This window comes from Macaca mulatta, chromosome 9, assembly GCF_049350105.2.
Source record: "Macaca mulatta isolate MMU2019108-1 chromosome 9, T2T-MMU8v2.0, whole genome shotgun sequence".
In the NCBI taxonomy this organism is placed as follows: Eukaryota; Metazoa; Chordata; class Mammalia; order Primates; family Cercopithecidae; genus Macaca; species Macaca mulatta.
Window position 1 is genome coordinate 81,455,063 of NC_133414.1, and position 20,612 is coordinate 81,475,674.

The window sequence follows — 20,612 nt, forward strand, 5'->3', positions numbered from 1 at the left end:
TAGGTTGGGTATATTAAATGCATTTTCAATTTATGATATTTTTAACTTACAATGGATTTGTTGAGATGTAACCCCATCAAAAGTAGAGGAGTGTCTATATCTATGCAATAGAATATTATTCAGCCATAAAAAGAAGAAAATCCCATCATTTGCATCAACATGGGTGAACCTGGAAGGCATTATGCTAAGTGAAGTAAGCCAAATGCAGAAAGACAAATACTGCATAATCTCACTCATTGAGGAATCTAAGAAAGTTGACATCATAGAAGTAGAGAGTAGAATGGTGGTTGTCAGAGGCAGGGGTGGTTGGAGGAGGGGAGTGGGTGGGGAAATCTGGCCAAAGGATACATAATTACAGTAGATAGGAGGAATAAGTTCAAGAGATCTATCGTATAGCACCATGACTATAGTTAATAAGACAATATACTGTATTCTTGAAAATTGCAGAGAGTGGATGTTAAGTGTTTTAATCACAAAAATAATAATTAGGTGATGCATTTCTTAATTAGCTAGATTTAACGATTTCACAATGTGTGTATATATATATACACTTAAAAACATTATATTGTACATGATAAATATTATTTTATCTGTCAATTAAAAGAAACCATAAAGTAAAAAGAAAATTTTTCTTTCAGATTTTGGTTTAAAACTTACTTACACTTTGTAATGCTTTTTGATACTTATTTTCTTTTCACCAACTGAAAAAAAATAAATGGTGTTTGGATACACTTTGAATGCCAGTACTCTATTATTAAGTGTATTTTCTTTCTTTTTTTCTCTTTTTTTTTTTTTTTTTTTTTTTTTTTTTTGAGACAGAGTCTCTCTCTGTCACCTAGGCTGGAGTGCAGTGGTACAATCTCAGCTCACTGCAACCTCAGCCTCCCGGGTTCAAGCGATTCTCTTGCCTCAGCCTCCTGTGTAGGTGGGATTACAGGTGCCTGCTATCATGCCTGGCTAATTTTTGTATTTTTAATAGAGACGGGGTTTCACCATGTTGGCCAGGCTGGTCTGGAACTCCTGACCTCAAGTGATCCACCCACCTCAGTCTCCCAAAGTGTTGGGATGACAGGTGTGAGCCACCTTGCCTGGCCTACATATTTATATTTTCTTTTTCTTTCCTTTTTCTTGAGACAGAGTCTCGTTCTGTCACCAGGCTGGAGTGCAGTGGCGTGATCTCGGCTCACTGCAACCTCCAACTCCCTGTTCAAGTGATTCTCCTGCCTCAGCCTCCCTAGTAGCTGGGATTACAGGCATGCACCACCACGCCCAGCTAATTTTTGTATTTTTAGTAGAGACGGGGTTTCATCATGTTGGCCAGGATGGTCTTGATCTCCTGACCTCATGATCCGCCTGCCTCGGCCTCCCAAAGTGCTGGGATTACAGGCATAAGCCACCATGCCTGGCCAATATTTATTTTTTTCAAATAACTCAACTGATATTTATTAATGAGTAGCCTAGTTTTGAGGCGGAAGTCATAAGCAATAGTGAAGTGGGTTCTTTTTTTTTTTTTTTTGAGACAGAATCTCACTCTATTGTCCAGGTTGGAGTAAAGTGGCATGATCTCAGCTCACTGCAACTTCCGCCTCCCAAGTTCAAGCAATTCTCCTGCCTTGGCCTCCCAAGTAGCTGGGGTTATAGGCATGAGCCACCACACCTGGCTAATTTTTTAATATTTTTGGTAGAGATGGGTTTCACCACATTGGCCAGGCTGGTCTCGAACTCCTGACCTCAAGTGATCTGCCTGCCTCGGCCTCCCAAAGTGCTGGGATTACAGGCGTGAGCCACCGCTCCGGGCTGTGAAGTGGGCTCTTTTGTGCTAACAGCTACAGAATAACAGGAATTTGCGGTGACAGGAAAACTGTAAACAAACTAAGACTATTACAGAGGGACAAATATGTCTCACTCTCCACAGGAACATCCATAGGCAGGTTTAATGACTAAGCTATTTGGACAAGAGATTTTCCTACATTTACATGGCACATGGAACCAAGATTAAAATTCAAGAGAATGGTCTCAAAACACACACACACACACACACACGCCCCATGCAGGCCAGGTGCAGTGGGGCACACCTGTAATACCAGCACTTTGGGAGGCCTAGGTGGGAGGATCACTTAAGTCAGGAGTTCTAGAGCAGCCTGGCCAACATGGCAAAACCTCGTCTCTACAAAAAATACCAAAAGATTAGCCAGGCATGGTGGCACATTCCTGTAATCCCAGCTACTTGGAAGGCTGAAGCAGGAGAATCGCTTGAACCCAGGAGGCAGAGGTTGCAGTGAATGGAGATTGTGCCACTGCAATCCAGCCTGGGTGACAGAGTAAGACTCTGTCTCAAAACAAAACAAAAAAAAGAATAATCTAAGAAATGCAAATGAAAACAAGATATTTTAAAATCTATCAGATTGGCCAGGTGCCATGGCTCACGCCTGTGATCCCAGCACTTTGGGAGGCCAAGGCGGGCGGATCACGAGGTCAGGAGATCTAGACCATCCTGACGAACACGGTGAAAATACAAAAAAATTTAGCTGGGCGTGGTGGCAGGCGCCTGTACTCCCAGCTTCTAGGGAGGCTGAGGCAGGAGAATGGCGTTAACCCGGGAGGAGGCGGAGCTTGCAGTGAGTGGAGATTGCGCCATTGCACTCTAGCCTGGGCGACAGAGCGAGACTCCATCTCAAAAAAAAAAAACAAAACAAAAAACTATCAGATTAGCAATTAGTCAGACACTCTCATATACTGTCTAAATTGGTATACTTTTTCTGCAGATAAATTTAACTGTTTAAGTTAAAACATCTGTACACTTTGACCCAGGGATTTCACTTTTAGGAATATATATAAAATAATCAGGAACACAGAACAAAATTTACATTCAGCAGGTTTGATCACTGCATTATCTTTATAAGTGAAAAATTAGAAACAATTTAAATATTCACCCAAAGGGATATGGGTAGACAACTTAGAGCATATCCATAAACATATTGTAAATCATTAAAATGATGTTTTTGAAGCATTTGGTGTCTTTGGAAAATACTCATGCTATACAGTATTTTCCAATTGTATTGGAATGGCCCTCCAATTATGCTATTTTATATAAGGGACTTGAGCATCTGTGGGACTATGGTATCCTCAGGGGGTCCTGGGATCTATCCCCTGTGAATACAGAGGGGCAATTTACTGTTAAGTGGGTAAAAATTCTGATAAAAGCTATACATCCAGAACATTCATAATGTTATTGCTAATTTGTGCACTTATGGGTCTTTATTTTCCAAGTGTATTATAATCAGCATATTTTAAAATTAAAAAATGCATTATTTTAAAAAAGGGTAATAATATTCATTGGGAGACTGTAAGCAACATACATGCCTCTTGGACGTTTCATGGACTTCATTAAAAACAGAGCCTAAGCTAGTTCTGGCTACTCTAAGAAAGACTATGATTGTGCGGCTAAGTTCTATGTATAATACGAAAAGTCAGTACAAAATATGGGAAAAAAATCAATTTAGCCAGTATTTTAAAATGAATTTCATTTTAGAGGTTTTAAAAAGTTAGGGGATTGGCTGGGCACAGTGACTCACGCCTGTAATCTCAGCACTTTTGGAGGCCGAGGAAGGCAGATCACCTGAGGTCAGGAGTTTGAGACCAGCCTGGCCTACACTGTGAAACCTTGATGCTACTAAAAACACAGAAATTAGCCAGATGTGGTGGCGGGTGCCTGTAATTCCAGCTACTCGAGAGGCTGAGGCAGGAAAATCGCTTGAACCGGGGAGGCAGAGGTTTCAGTGAGCCGAGATCAGTGCTACGGCACTCCTGCCTGGGCAACAGAGAAAGACTTTGTCTCAAAAAAAAAAGAAGTTAGGGGATTATACGACTTTAAATATAGTATGTTTGAATAATTGCTTGACTTTGTGTCTGGGAACTGTTCTTTGCGTCTGGACACCAAGTAAAACATTAACTTTTTGATTTTTTTTTTTCCCAAGAAGAAGACATAAAGCAGGCTACCAGCAATTTTGAGAACTTGCAAAAACAGCTTGCAAGGAAAATGAAGCTTCCTATTTTCATAGCAGATGCATTCACAGCAAGAGCATTTCGTGGGAATCCTGCTGCTGTTTGCCTCCTAGAAAATGTAAGTGCTTGGTTTTGAATTACAGTACCTGCAATTCTAGATTCCTGTAGAAACAATTACTTATTTTAAAAGACTGGTTTCACCTGTTCGTTTGCCAGTTTGGTTTGTGTGCTTTGCCATCATATCAGTAATGTTCATGTATGCAGGTTGATTTTGACCAAAGTATTTGATAAAAATGCCTATGCCTCAGGTACGTCCAGTGAAATGAAGATTCAGATAAAGAGGAACTAGAGCCGATTTTAAAAAAGGAGAGCTACAGCTACCTTTTAGCAATCAGGTTTTCATTTAGTTAGCACCAAGTGTTGAGGAGAATGAAATTAGATGAGTTCTGTGTGACTAGACATAGCCGATTTCACATTTAGCATAACAGATCCTAGCTGAGTATCTTTAACCTTACCTATAGCTCAGGCAATTAGAAATTCTTTTCAGGATCAAGAAAACGAGACATTTTGCAAGGAATTAAGTAGTTAAGTAGAGAGGTAGAAGGAATTAAGCTATAATATATAAATAACTTATTGAAAGACTCATTTTTAAAGTGGCTTTTTGATTAGGATAAATATTAATGGAATAGTTAAATATTAATGGGATAGTTAAATATTAATAGAATAGTTAAAAAGATAAATATTAATGGAATAAATAGTTAAATATTGTTAATAGTTAATATTTAAATATTGACCCTCAAGGTCAAGGAATATTGACCTTGTATTGGTCCCTAAGTAGTAAGAAACAAGGTAAGGTGTCCTTTCACTCAGAGCAGTTAGCACAGAAGTAGATTATCTGAAAATTACTTCAAGAGGACAGTTAGCAATTGATGATCTTAAATAAGTCATATTAAGTTGGGCAAAGTGTGTGTTGGGGCCTTCAAGGACAGTGAATCTCAACCTGGCTATACATGAAAATCACCCAAGGAACTTTGAAAATGCTGTCTTCTAGACCAATTACAGCAGACTCTGGGAGTGGGGGGCAGCAGTGTTTTGTTTTGTTTTGTTTTGTTTTTGAGATGGAGTTCTGCTCTTGTTGCCCAGGCTGGAGTGCAATGGCGTGATCTGAGCTTACTGCAACATCTGCCTCCCAGGTTCAAATGATTCTCTTGCCTTAGCCTCCCGAGTAGCTGAGATTATAGGTGCCCGCCACCATGCACAGCTAATTTTTTGTATTTTTAATAGAGATGGGGTTTCATTATGTTGGCCAGGCTGGTCTTGAACTCCTGACCTCAGATGATCCACCCACCTCAGCCTCCCAAAGTGCTGGGATTACAGGCATGAGCACTGTGCCCAGCCAGCAGTGTTTTTTTAAAGTTTCCCAAGTGATTCCAGTGTGCAATCATGATGGAGAACTGGGCTGGGTACGGTGGCTCTTGCCTATAATCCTAGTACTTTGGGAGGCTAAGGCAGGAGGATTGCTTGGGGCCAGGAGTTTGAGACCAACCTGGCGAACATAGTGAGACCCTGTCTCTGAGAAAAAAGAAAAAAAAAAAAAGGAGGACTGCTGAGGTGAACATTGTTTTCTTATTGCTGTTGTTGTGTTTTTTAATTTTTTAAAAATTTTTTTTATAAAACAGAAATGGGGTCTCGGTATGTTGACCAGGCTGGTCTCAAACTCCTGGATTCAAGTGATTCTCCCATCTTGGCCTTCCTAAGTGCTCAGATTACAGGCCTGAGCCACTGCACCTGGTGGAATATTATTAATTGACTCCTTTTCACACTTCTCCCTCAAGTGGAGCAGTAAGATGGCCATCCAAGAGTCCTTGTCTTACCTTAACTCTACATTCATTATGCAGACTTGAGCTGGTGTTTTCTCTCCACAAAATGCAGAAGGTAATAAAGTTAATAAACTTTGTCCATTATTACAAGAGCTTGGGAAGATTAATATGAAAACAATTAACCACATTCCAGCCGGGCGCGGTGGCTCAAGCCTGTAATCCCAGCACTTTGGGAGGCCGAGACGGGTGGATCACGAGGTCAGGAGATCGAGACCATCCTGGCTAACACGGTGAAACCCCGTCTCTACTAAAAAAATACAAAAAACTAGCCGGGCGAGGTGGCGGGCGCCTGTAGTCCCAGCTACTCGGGAGGCTGAGGCAGGAGAATGGCGTGAACCCGGGAGGCGGAGCTTGCAGTGAGCTGAGATCCGGCCACTGCACTCCAGCCTGGGCGACAGAGCGAGACTCCGTCTCAAAACAAACAAACAAACAAACAAACAAAAAACAATTAACCACATTCCAAATCATGACTTTTCTTCAGAAACAATCTGGCAGACACAACTTCCTGTCAAGGAATTGTGGAATTGACTATAACTGCTTGTCAAAAGTCTTAATACACTTGCCCCATGTCCCCATGTAATATCCTTGAAGAGTTTTGACAGTAGTTTATATTGAATAGAATATATTCCATTTTTATCAGATAACAAGAATTGGATTATTCTCCAACTTACTCCTTTTATTTCCAGTAAATTCACCAAACATCAGATTTATAGGATTGATCTCTCTCTCTCTCTTTCTTTTTTCCTCTCTCTTTCTACCTATGTCTCCATTAAAACATATTTTGTGTGTTAATTATATATTTGGAAAAACTAGGAAATAAAAATTTAAGCAAAGAACTTGTAGTTTAAAACAACATGCTTTAGTATGAATGGAAGAAGGAAAAAGAAGATAAGGAAGTCCATGATTTGGGGACGCTCTCTAAAAAGTTTTCCAATTCACTTCTTTTGAGGCTTTTGGGCCTGTGAGACCAGGATAATTTCATGGCCTGTCAGGGACACCTGAATAGGTATCTAAAGATTAGTTTGCTAGGCCTCTTAGTCATGCTTTTCCGCTCTTTGGATGTGAGAATCTTGTCCTCCTGGAGGCGAAGGTAGCACTTTTCCTAATTCATAATCAATAAAAATTATAATAGAAGTATAAATGGTGGTGTCTGCCCTTGGGTTCGTTGTCCTGAGATGGTGGAGAGAATACAGGTGGCCACAGGAAAATGTCAGAGATAAATAAACGCTAAACCTTATAATATTGACCACAATTCATTCAGCCAGGCTCTGGGCTAGGAGCCAGAGGTACAAAGGTTAACAAGTGCACCCGCCCTTGAGGTGCTCAGAGTCTAGTGCGGAAAATGGGCATGTAAACTGATCATTATTCAGTAGTCACCACAGAGGCTAAAAGACCTGAAGGTACCAGGTACAAAGGTACCAGGACTCAGAGAATGGAATAATGTTAGGTTTTATGAGGTAAAAACACTTCAGATTTTAGGTAAAAACACTTCAGATTTTAAGTGCAGGGCTTCAGAGGAATTTTTTTTTTTTTTTGTAGCTTTGTTTTAAATTATTCAAAATTTGACCAGGATGAGACTAACCACAGGAAAACCTGCTGGATAGACTAAAGACTAGGTAGGTCATGGTGCTTTGAGCTTTTTGAACATTTGATAAAAGACTACTAAAAGTAAAGTAAAAACTTCTGAGTAATAAAGTTCAAGAGCTTCTATAATATTCTAAAGGATTTTTTGTTTGTTTTCAAGACAAGTCCGTTTTTCAACTTTTTTTATTTATTTATTTTTTTGAGATAAGCAATCTTCCCACCTCAGCCTCCCAAAGTGCTGGGATTACAGGTGTGAGTCACCATGCCCAGCTGACATTTTTAAATTTTTAAATTTTTCACATGAGAAGCATATAACACTATATATTAGGTGAAAACAAAAACAGATTAAGGTCTAAGTGGAACATAAAACAAATATTTGAAAAAAAATTAATAAAAATTGTCTGGGTGCTGTGGCTCACACCTGTAATCCCAGCACTTTGGGAGGCTGAGGCAAGCAGATCACCTGAGGTCAGGAGTTTGAGACCACCCTGGCCAACATGGTGAAACCCCGTCAAATTAGCCAAGGTTAAAGACCAGCCAAAAATTAGCCAGGTGTGGTGATGTATGCCTGAAGTCCCAGCTACTCCAGAGGCTGAGGCAGTAGAATTACTTGAGCCTGGGAGGCGGAGGTTGCAGTGAACTGAGAAAGCACCACTGCACTCCAGCCTGGGTGACAGAGTGAGACTCTGTCTCAAACATAAATACATAAATAAATAAATAATTAAAAAAATTGATGGTGTCCTCAGATGCCTGACAATCCGTTTGACAATAGAGACCTTGTAGAAGCATGGAAAATGTGTAGAAGCAATGTAAAAACGAAAACAGACACATTGTGATGACAGCTGGTAAAAAACTAGAGGGACCCATGACTAGCTGCTGGTTGTGGTGGCAATAACCAGTGGTGCTTTTCTTTTTAATTGTATTTTTTTTTTTTTTTCAGAGACAGGACCTTGCTCTCTCCCCTAGACTGGAGTACAGTGGCACGATTATAGCTCACGGCAGCCTTGAACTCCTGGGCTCAAGCTATCCTCCTGCCTCAGCCTCCTGAGTAGCTGAGACAACAGGTGTGCATCACCACGCTCAGCTAATTTTTATTTTTTGTAGAGACAGGGTCTTGCTCTGTTGCCCAGGCTGGTCTCTAACTTCTGGCCTCAGGGGATCCTCTTACCTCAGCCTCCCAAAGTGCTTGGTCAAGAGCCACTGCACCCAGCTTAGTGTTTTGTAGATTTTAGTTTACAAGTTTTCCACTTCCTTGATGGTTTTAGAACTTTCTCCATCCAGGTGTGTTGACTTTACTGGAATCTTGTCTACAGCAGAGGGACAAATGAACAATAAGGACTGATAAGTCAGGGCTGTCATATTCAGGCTGCCATATTTCAAAACTGCCACAAGATGGGAGTATTTTAAACCTTTACTCTGATTTTCTGATCATTCATCTTTGTGGGTCATAGGGTGATGGAGCCTCAGTATCCCAAAGCAGTGCACTGGAACTAAGAAAGGCAAACATCACTCTGTTTTTGCTGTTGGAAATTTGATTCACATGAGACGGCCAAAGGGAAATGGATAGTAAAGCAAGGGAATTCATAACTGTTGGTTTGCGACTGTTTTGTGCAGTGTTTGAAAAGAAGCTTCTAGTGTAAAATGGAAAAATTGTTGGAAAGAAAAGCCAATATTTTGAACGAACGCATCCTCTCTCTTTTGTTTGTAAGGCTTTCAAAGTTGAAGTCTTTCCATGATTCACCATTGTCTTGACCTTTGGTTGCAGTGTAGGAATTCAGTGAAAGTCCAGCTGCCAGTGGTACATGTTGTGGGCCGCTACTGTTAAACTTTCCACGTGTCTGTGGTCCCTCAGGCAAATAGCAGGTGCATATTTCATTGTCCTGAAATAGAAGTTACAGTTATATAAATTCAAATTGCAAGAAACGCAGTATACCAAGGTAGAGAGGATTAAAGAGCTGGTGGGCAGTGGAGTTTGCATCCTAGCTAATGTGTGAAAGGGCCCATTTGCAAAGAAATCTATTACCAATAGATGGTGAGCTTCACTACAACGTAGGTGTTTTAATACTTTTAAAGACTTATCCTAAAGGTCACAGGGAGCTATAGACAAAGAAAGTAAGGACAAGGATGGGAAATTTGGCCAGATCAGATAGAGGAAGGACTAGCAGGCACTTTAGGTTTCTGCAGGCAAGAAGGCAAGTCCAGGAAGGCCAGCAAAGGCTTTTCTTGATCACTTTTCGATTACCACTGAGACCTGTGATTGCAGACTCTGCACTAAGGGGCTAAAATACTTCCCAGTTTCTATCAGGTGTCGTGTGCATGGGCATCTGGACCAGTTTCCACAGAAAACATTCAACAGGCCATGGGAAGTGCTTGAGTTCAGTTGTTAACATTGTTGTCTTGTTGACTGGGACTTTCCAGCGGCCCCCTCTACTCCTCTACTTAGGTGGGATTTCTCACTTATCCAGGCCCATAGGTGCCCACAGGTGGGACAGGTACTCATCCCACCACATTTTCATCATCCTATTTCTAGAATTCTAGAGTGTCCGTTATGTTAAAGTTTAATCTCTGATTTAACAAGAGAACAGGCGGGTGCAGTGGCTCATGCCTGTAATCTCAGCACTTTGGGAGGCCGAAGTGGGCGGATCACCTGAGGTCAGGAGTTTGAGACCAGCCTGGCCAACATGGTGAAATCCCATCTCTAATAAAAATACAAAAATCAGCTGGGTGTGGTGGCATGCACTTGTAATCCCAGCTACTCAGGATGCTGAGGCAGGAGAATCACTTGAACCTGCGAGGCGGAGCTTGCAGTGAGCTGGATCGCACCACTGCGCTCCAGCCTGGGTGACAGAGCGAGATTTCCTCTCAAAAAAAAAAAAAGAGAGAGAACAGAAGTGAGATCAAGAAACTTGCCTAAGAAGCTATCCTAATACAAAGCTCTTTGCACACACTTTTCTGTCCAAATCACCGAAATCTCCCCTCTTTTCTAAGTTCACCACAAGGCCTTATCTTTAAAGTTTTAGAGTATTTATTGTGAAAATCTATGTGTCTCAATTACATATTCTCTAGTATTGTTCACAGTTGCTGTCTGTGGCTGTCTTGACTCCCCACCTAGATGCTAGATCCATGGCTTATACATGAGGGTTTCTCAAACTTTAATGTGTACACGATCACCTGGGGAGCTTGTAAAAATGGAGATACTGATTCAGAAGGTCAGAGGCCCAAGATGGGGGGCCTTGGACTCTGCATTTCTAACAAATCCCCTTAGTTGTGTTGCCATGCTCCTGGCCCACACAGCACTCATTAATTGGTTGATTGCTGTTCTGTCTTAGAAACCTTTTGGGGGTCCATTTTCTCTGCTAGACATTGGTTTTCCCTGTCTGTAGCATGTTAAAGGGTTAATAATCGTTTGTCTTTGTGATGGGCAGGCCATGTAGTATGGCTGGTTAAAGCATGACTTTGAGCCACTCAAATAAAAAGCTAACATGTATCAAGTACCTACTATGTGTTGGGCACTGGAATGAGTTATTTCTCTTTCTCTCTCTCTCTCTCTCTCTCTCTCTCTCTCTGTTTCTTTCACTCTCTCTCTGGGTGAGCCGGGGCGTAGAGGCGCACACCTGTAATCCTAGCACTTTGGGAGGCCTATATGGACGTATTGCCTGAGCTCAGGAGTTCAAGACCAGCCTGGGCAACATGGTGAAACCCCATCTCTACTAAAATACAAAAAATTAGCCGGGCATGGTGGTCTGCACCTGTGGTCCCAGCTATTCAGGAGGCTAAGGTGGGAGAATCACTTGAACCCAGGAAGCACAGGTTGCAGTGAGCTGAGACAGTGCCACTGTACTCTAGCTGGGGCAACAGAGTGAGACTCTGTCTCAAAAAAAAAAAAAAAAAGAGGGCTTATGTTTCCTGCCATGATTGATTGATTGATTGATTGATTGATTGATTTTTCAGACAGAGTCTCGCTCTGTTACCCAGGCTGGAGTGCAATGGCAAGATCTCGGCTCACTGCATTCTCTGCCTCCCGGGTTCAAGCGACTACTGCCTCAGCCTCCTGAGTAGCTGGCATTACAGGCGTGCACCACCACGCCTGGCTAATTTTTGTATTTTTAGTAGTGATGGGGTTTTACCATGTTGGCCAGGCTGGTCTCTAACTCCTGATCCAGGTGATCCACCCACCTCGCCCTCCCAAAGTGCTGGGATTAGAGGCATAAGCTACCACACCTGGCCCCTGCTAGGATTTTTATGTCAGCTGGTAGTTTTAAAATCATGACTGATTTTTCACAATAATCACAGTTTTATGCCCTATACAATTATATGGAACATGTTTCAAAAGATTTTGAATCAAAGACAAAGAGTGTTTAATTTGCATAACTCAGAGAAGTGAATTATGAATTTATTAATATAAAATTATAATTTTTCTGGGTTTCAGGAGATCAAGAGCAATAAATCTGGCCAAAATAAAAATGCATTTGTCTTGAAACTTCTTTAAAATTCTAAATCTAACTAGTAGATTTCAGTTAGAAAGAGTTTCAGGAGATCAAGAGCAATAAATTTGACCAAAACAAAAACGCGTTGTCTTGAAACTTCTTTAAAATTCAAAATCTAACTAGTAAGCGTTTTATTGATTAAAAATGGATTTTTCTTCTCAAAACAAAAACATATTTCAAGTCCACTTTTGTTTTTTGTTTTTGTTTTTGTTTTTGTTTTGAGACGGAATCTCGCTTTGTCACCCAGGCTAGAGTGCAGTGGCGCGATCTCGGCTCACTGCAACCTCCGCCTCCCGGGTTCAAGCAACTCTCCTGCCTCAGTCTCCCAAGTAGCTGGGATTACAGGCACGTGCTACCACTCTCGGCAATTTTTTTGTATTTTTAGTAGAGACGGGGTTTCTCCATGTTGGCCAGGCTGGTCTTGAACTCCTGACCTCGTGATCTACCTGCCTTGGCCTCCTAAGGAGCTGGGATTCCAGGCGTGAGCCGACGCGCCCAGCTGGGTCCACTTTTTTCTTGAGTTGAGGAATGTGTGTGTGTGTGTGTGTGTGTGTGTTTGTATGCGTGTATATATCTTCACAATAAACCTTGACTTAAGTGCTGTTATTCCCATCTTAAAGGTGTGGAAACTGAGGCCATAAGATTAAATGACTTGCCCACTTTTACACTGCTACTAGGGCCTCACCCAGGATAGAAATTCAATTCTGTTTTCAAACCCACATAATTTTTTAAAACATTTTATTTTGAAAAATTAAAAACCTACAGAAAAGTTTCAAGAATGGTACAGTGAACATGCATATTCCCTTCCCCTAGATTCACTAGTTGTTACTATGTAAAAAATATTTTTTTAGAGTCAGGTTCTCATGATGTTGCGCAGGCTGGTCTTCAACTCCTAGGCTCAAGCAATCCACTCTCCTTGGCCTCCCAAAGTGCTGGGATTATAGGCATGTGCCTGGCCAGTTGTTACTATTGTCCACATTTGCAAAGCCCTCATTCTTTTTCTTTTTCTTTTCTTTTTTGTTTTTGAGACAGGATCTTGCTCTGTCACCCAGGCTGGAATGCAGTGGCACAATCATGGCTCACTGCAGCCTTGACTTCTGGGCTCAAGTGATCCTCCCACCTCAGCCTCCCACGTAGCCTGGACCATAGGCAAGCACCACCATGCCCGGCTAAATTTTTTATTTTTATTTTTTATAGAGACTGGGGGGTGGTCTTGAACTCCTAGTCTCAAGCAATCTTCCTGCCTTGGCCTCCCAAAGTGCTGGGATTACAGGCATAAGCCACCATGCCCAGCTAAAGCCCTTGCTCTTTTTTTTTTTTTTTTTTTTTTTATCTTTTTTACAGAGACAGGGTCTTACTATGTTACCCAGGCTGGTCTTGAACTCCTGGACTCAAGCTATCCTCCCTCCTCAGCCTCCCAAAGTGCTGGGATTACAGGCGTGAGCCACCACACCTAACTAAGCTCTCATTCTTAATCACTGTAGTGTTTATTAGGTATATTGTGGTCTTAGGATATTATATGATCTCTCTGTTTAATTTCTTCATTTGTAAGGGTATAAAAATATTTACATTGAGGGTTTTAAAAATGAGATTAAGTGAAATAATGTACTTAGTTTTTCAACAAATGTTTGTTGACCTCCTACTGTGCTGGGGTGAATACCAGGCATTGTTCCAGGTCCGGACAAAGCAAGACAGCACAGTCCGTACTCCAACAGAACTTAGAATCAGAGGTGGGGAGGCCAGACGATAAAGGGCATACCAGGCAATTTCAGGACATCTAAGCACTGGTGAGGAGACAACACCTTTAGACACAGTGGTCTGGGAAGGCTTACTGGAGGAGGTGACCCCTGGCCTGAAGCCCTTCCCACGAAAGGGAGTAAACCATGCAAAGACGGGGGAGGAGCGGTCCAGCCTGCCCAGAGTGAGTGCTGAACCTCTTTTTCACCAACAAAGCAAGGGAGATTGGGGTACTTCCTTGCATGGCGTTTGTTTTTAGAAGAGAGCACACTCTGTCAGCTAGACTAGATCTTAATGTGACAAAAGACAGGCCAGGCCAGCCGGTTTTTCACAGTCTATTCCAGCTTGTACATTTATAACTCTTCTTCACAGGGTACTGCAAACATGGGTTTCTGAGAACCAATCTTTATAAAAGTGTCTTGAATTCCTTGGTAATTATTTCCTTTTAAGCATATAACTTTTATTATTAATAAACTGCTTTTAAATTAATGGTAGTTGTTGTCCAAAGGAAGTCTGATCTGTGTTACTGAAACCTCAATGATCTTATGTTTCTAATTAAGGAATTGGAAGAAGACATGCATCAGAAAATTGCAAGGGAGATGAACCTCTCTGAAACTGCTTTTATCCGAAAACTGCACCCGACAGACAACTTTGCACAAAGTAAATATGCTTTTTTTTTTTTTTTAAAGAACTGCTCTGTCGCCCAGGCTGGAGGGCAGTGGCATGATCTTGGCTCACTGCAACCTCCACTTCCTGGATTCAAGCAATTGTGCCTCAGCCTCCCAAAGTGCTGGGATTATAGGCGTGAGCCACCGCTTTACAATCATTCTTGAATGACACCAGAAATTATTTTTAGGTGGGGGGATGATCTTTAAGGAAAATGCCCCCTTATTATTTGCATGCAGACAGTAGATAGAGCGGGAGATTCTGATTTGGTTTTCAGTTCATCTGGGGGAGAGGGTGTTGGTGAACCTGAATGTTTCCATTCCAGATCTAGCACTGGGGAGCCCTACAATGCTTGCCTAGCCATCATTCCTCCTTTTACAACATGTTTTGGCTATTCATCATTCTAGAGAAATATTTAGGAAAGAAGAAAATGAGAAATCTGTGACCTGCTTACATGGGAATGATCTCATCTCTCTTTGGCTTTTCCTACCCTCAGGTTCCTGCTTTGGACTAAGATGGTTTACACCGGCAAGTGAGGTTCCGCTCTGTGGCCACGCCACCCTGGCTTCTGCAGCTGTGCTGTTTTACAAAATAAGTAATGTGATTTTCTTTAATGAATCTAACACTTATCAAATGGCTTTTTTTTTTTTTAAGTTCTCACACAGACTTATTCTGATGGTCCAAAGTGACTGGTATAAAGACTTTGCAGAGTTTACTTCATGCTATTCGTAATGCAGAAACAAAACTAGCGACCTTCAATAGCACTTTTACCTTTCTGAGTATGTGCCCACCATCACTGGAAGCAGTCAGAATGCTATTTTTTAAACCGGAGATCTCTGGTCTTTGTGAAGCTTGCATGGGCAGAATTGTCATCTCATACGATATGAGATTGGGGACCAACAGGAACATTTCACTCCAATTATTTCCCCTCCCACATTGAAATTCATTTCACAGTAAGAGATTCTTCAATAAACTTTCTTTTTTTTTTTTGAGATGGGGCCTGGCTCGGTTGCCCAGGCTGGAGTGCAGAGTTGGGATATCAGTTCACTGCAACCTCTGACTCCTGGGCTCAAGCCATCCTCCCACTTCAACCTCCAAAGTAACTGGGACCACAGGTGCACACCACCACACCTGGCTAATTTTTGTATTTTTGGTAGAGACGGGGTTTTGCTGTGTTGCCCAGGCTGACCTCAAATTCCTGAGCTCAATTGATCCACCCACCTTGGCCTCCCAGAGTGCTGGGATTACAGGCATGAGCCACCACGCCCAGCCAATAAGAGCTTCTTTGCTCTGAATTTTAAAGATTCCTGGGCCCCCACTGTATATATACATTCACCTTAAGAGGAGTTGCAGCACCTTAATTCTGCCAGTTTCTATCTTAGCTGCATTTAGTTTAATGGACAAAGATCAGGGCCTTGTGGGGATGGGACAGAGGAGAGATTCCTGGGAAATGCCCTAAAACAGGAGGTGGAAGCAGCCAGAAACAAGCATAGACAGCAAACGGAAATGGAAACAAGGAAAGAAACAGGATAATACGACAGAAGGTCACTGTGGGGGTTGGACAAAACCCCGTCTCTACTAAAAATACAAAAATTAGCCAAGTGTGGTGGCGCATGCCTGTAGTCCCAGCTACTCAGGAGTCTGAGGCAGGAGAATCGCTTGAATCTGGAAGGCGGCGGTTGCAGTGAGCTGAGATTGTGCCATTGCACTCCAGCCTGGGCGACAGGGCAAGACTCCGCCTCAAGGAAAAGAAAAAAAAGAAAGCAGGATTGAATAGAGGGAGAAATTGAACTGCAGAGTAGTAGCAACAAAGAAAGGCCTAGGCCAAATCCATGGGGAGCTCTAAAGCTGGACATTTTTTCAAGTAGTATAGTTCCAAGTAGAGGCAGAGATTCAGGCCTTTTTATCCTCCATGGACCAGTCCCCAAAACCTGGAAAAGATGTATGACTTTGGGCAAGGTAGCTCTACTCAGCCAAGGGTAACTCCAAGAGAGTGACTCAGTTGAGAGCTGTAGGCCACCAGCACTCTGGGCAAGCAGGGTCAGGGCCGGGTGTAGGCAGAGCCAGCAAGGCCCCAGGTTGCAGCTGAGAGCAGGTGCCTCCTTACATTTTGTACCCTATGGTACTTCCTTGCCTCATGGAGTCCCAGTCCTGAGGCCATGGGTCAGACATAGAATCTGGATCAGCACCCACTAGAGAAGGGGAACTTTGGGCTAAAGGATAAGATGAAGCATCTGTGGGATGAGCTAGAGTGAGAGGAGGAGCATCCCAGGCAGAGGCTAGCAAGTACAAAGCCCCTGGGACCTGTCTATATGATTGGCAGGGATAAAGTTGAGAGGCCATATAATATAATTCAATATACATTTCAAAAAGATGATTTTGGTATCTGTGGATAGGGGACACGTGCAAAGGCAAGCAGACATTCTGAAATGTTTAGGAATTGAGTCTTGAAAAATAAGATTTACTGAAATTAAATTGAGTGTCTTTTGTTTTTTTGTTTTTGTCTTTTTTGAGATGGAGTTTTGCTCTTGTAACCCAGGCTGGAGTGCAATGGCAAGATCTCGACTCACTGCAACCTCTGCCTCCTGTGTTTAAGCGATTCTCCTGCCTCAGCCTCCCAAGTAGCTGGGATTACAGGCGCCTACCACCACGCCTGGCTAATTTTTGTATTTTTAATAGAGATGGGGTTTCACCATGTGGGCCAGGCTGGTCTCAAACTCCTGACTTCAGGTGAACCACCTGCCTCGACCTCCCAAAGCAAGATTGAGTGTCTTTTGAAAACTGGACTCCACATGGGTTGGTTTGATGCTGAGGTTTGGAATAATAACACCCTGGAACCCCCCATAGGGCAGTCTTAAGGTTAGATAAGATAAGATATGAAAAAATGCTTTGTAAATAGTAATGTCTTATATCGATCATAATGAGAAAAATTAAGCTTTGTGTTTCCAAATGTCAATTTTATGCTCAATGAAAGTTAATAAGTCAAAGTTCTTCACCTTTGACATGTGATTTAAGTTTTACAGAAATATTAAGAGAGAGAAAAGAATTAGGTCACCATTCTTTGTTTTCACTAAAAATGTTACACACACTGATAAGTAGCCCAAGCTGCATCAGTAACAGGGGATGGCAGTATTTGTGGTGCATTCTTTAAATCACATTGCTGTGTAAAAAGTTTGGTTTATTTAGGATAAACCACATTTATTTCATATAAGACTGATATTTACAACTTAAATGTTTTGTTATTCCCTTGGCATATCTTAGACTAGAACAGGTTATGACTCTATGGTTGTTGCTGCAGGATATTTTAAAATCTGTATTAGAAACATTTTAGACTAGGTGCAGTGGTTCATGCCTGTAATCCCAACACTTTGGGAGCCAAGGCAGGAGGATCGCTTCAGTCTAGAACTTAGAGACCAGCCTGGGCAACATAGTGAGACCCTGTCTTTACAAAATATTTAACAATTATCCAGGCATTATGGCTCATGCCTGTAGTCCCAGCTACTCGGGAAGCTGAGGATTGCTTGAGCTCAGGAGGTTAAGGCTGCAGTGAGCCAGTCCCCAGCCTGGGCAACAGAGTGAGACAGTTCCTCAAAGAAAGAGAAAACATTATAAAAGGTAGGTTTAATGTATTAACCTCATTTTATAGATGAGGAAACCGAGATTTAAGGAGGCTGGCCAGGTGTGATGGCTCACGCCTATAATCTAAGCACTTTGGGAGGCTGAGGCGGGTGGATCACTTGTGGTCAGGAGTTTGAGACCAGCCTGACCAACATGATAAAACCTCGTCTCTACTAAAAATACAAAAATTAGCTGGGTGTGATGGTGCACACCTGTAATTCCAGCTTCTTGGGAAGCTGAGGTGGGAGAATCACTTGAACATGGGAGGCAGAGGGTACAGTGAGCTGAGATCGTGCCACTGTACTCCAGCCTGGGCAACACAGTGAGACCCTGTCTCAAGAAAATAAAAAAAAGGCCAGGCGCAGTGGCTCAAGCCTGTAATCCCAGCACTTTGGGAGGCCGAGACGGGTGGATCACGAGGTCAGGAGATCGAGACCAGCCTGGCTAACACGGTGAAACCCCGTCTCTACTAAAAACTACAAAAACTAGCCGGGCGAGGTGGCGGGCGCCTGTAGTCCCAACTACTCGGGAGGCTGAGGCAGGAGAATGGCGTAAACCCGGGAGGCGGAGCTTGCAGTGAGCTGAGATCCGGCCACTGCACTCCAGCCTGGGCGACAGAGCGAGACTCCGTCTCAAAAAAAAAAAAAAAGAAAATAAAAAAAGGAGGCTAAGTTAGTAAGGGCACAGTAAGCAGTAAAGAGCTGGGATCTGAAGACTTGAAGTATGACGCCATATCCAATCAGTTTTGTTCTTGGTTCTCAAGTTAGAATCTAGTGAGAGTTTTCTCCATTCTAGACCCCAGCAACCCAAACCTCGCTCCATCATAGAAAAGGATGGCATTGCCAGAAAATCTAAGATAATGCAAAGGTGTTTGAAATGGACATGTACATATATGACAAAGTTGATTTCCTATTTCTTGATTCCTATTTTGGCCAGAAAACATGAATAGCACACTCACGTTTGTCACTCTGAGTGGAGAACTAAGGGCCAGACAAGCAGAGGATGGCATTGTCCTGGACTTGCCTCTTTATCCAGTGTACCCCCAGGTCAGCACTTTGTGATTATTGCCCTAAGCCATGTACAACTGACAGCTCTCCTGTTTTATAATAATTTTGTTTTCCCCCCCCCCATCTAGGACTTCCATGAAGTAGAGGACTTGATAAAGGTTGGTAAAAAGAATCAAACCTGAACCTAGTTATTTGTTGTTGTTTGCACACAAAGATTTGGTACCATTTGATCCCTAAAGATAGGCATTCTACCAATATAAATGTTACAGTGTTTCAGGTTTGAATTTTAATATTCAGTCTATTTGGTGAGAAGGTTGACCAGTTTTCCTTGGCTCCTGATTGTCAGTGCTGGCCCCATGGTAGGATGGAGGGAAGAGACACTGTTATGTGACAGGCTGAAAGGCACAAAAGAACCAATGGAGGTGGTGAAGAAGAGAGAGAATGGGATGTCTTAAGGAAATGTAAGTTTCTGGGAGGAGACCAGCCTCTAGGGAAATTAAGGGATGTTGAATTTCTGTACTTTTCTAGCTAGAAGGAGAGGAATGGGTCCCGAGCATGGCCATGCTAGTTCAGGTATGAAGGTTTTGGAGACAAGACAAATTTAAAAACAAACTGCTTTAAACATACTGGTAAGAAAGTGGAAAAAACCTTATAATGGTAGACCTTGTTCATGGTAGAAAGAACTTAACTTATCCTCAGTCAGCATTTATTAAATGGGATAACAAAGGGTTGTAAGTATTGTCATTTTGTGTTCTTCCCTAGAAACTGGCAGTAAGATTCCCAGCCGAGAATTAAACTTTTTTTTTTTTTTGAGACGGAGTTTGCTCTTGTTGCCCAGGTTGGAGTGCAATGGTGTGATCTTGGCTCACCACAACCTCCACCTCCTGGGTTCTAGCAGTTCTCGTGCCTCAGCCTCCCGAGTAGCTGGGATTACAGGCATGCACCACCATGCCTGGCTAATTTTGTATTTTTAGTAGAGATGGGGTGTGTCTCCATGTTGGTCAGGCTGGTCTTGAACTCCTGAGCTCAGGTGATCCGCCCGCCTCAGCCTCCCACAGTGCTGGGATTATAGGCGTGAGCCACCGTGCCCACCCTTAAACTATGAACCCATGCAGATAAGGGCAGGGTTCGAGAGACTAAGGCTCTGGAGAACAGATGGGATCTGGCTGTAGGAGTTCCCATTTCTTGAGGAAGTGATGTTGATCAGCCCATAGTCACAGAGGCAGAAAACCCAAGTACCACCCAAGGCAGAAGGAATTCTGGATGTGGGAACTGGAGTGTCTTGGCCTCTAACAAAGATTAGAGAACCTGAAGCCACCTAGTGACTACCATACAACTACCATGTAATTACCATCTGCTGGGCCTGGCAGCTAGGGCTGGTGCCAAAGGATGGCTTGGTGGTGTGGGAAGGGGTTATCTCCTCATAATCCCCCTCAATGCCCCAAGCCACCCTCAAACAAACATACAAACAAATGATGTTCCTGGATTTCAGCAAGATTATGTGCAGTCAGGTAGAGTGAACCAGGGTATCTTGAGAACAGGTTATGTTATTGATCTGTCACATACAATCTAGTGAAAGTGTTGTGCTTGCCAAGCAGAGCAGCGTAAGACGAGCCCTCTAGTCCCTA

General features: G+C 42.5%; 1 protein-coding gene across 6 annotated transcripts in view; it reads left to right on the forward strand.

Moving 5' to 3' along the window:
• Positions 1-20,612, forward strand: part of PBLD (phenazine biosynthesis like protein domain containing) — a 46,545-nt gene that overhangs the window by 18,905 nt on the left and 7,028 nt on the right. For 3 of the 6 annotated variants that reach the window (NM_001193774.1, XM_015147329.3, XM_015147331.3), the window contains 5 exon segments: positions 3,978-4,123; positions 14,254-14,353; positions 14,856-14,954; positions 18,914-19,023; positions 19,113-19,142. In NM_001193774.1, coding sequence (NP_001180703.1) covers positions 4,040-4,123; positions 14,254-14,353; positions 14,856-14,954; positions 18,914-19,023; positions 19,113-19,142 — 423 coding nt within the window. In that variant the 5' untranslated portion in view covers positions 3,978-4,039. 6 annotated transcript variants of the gene reach the window in all.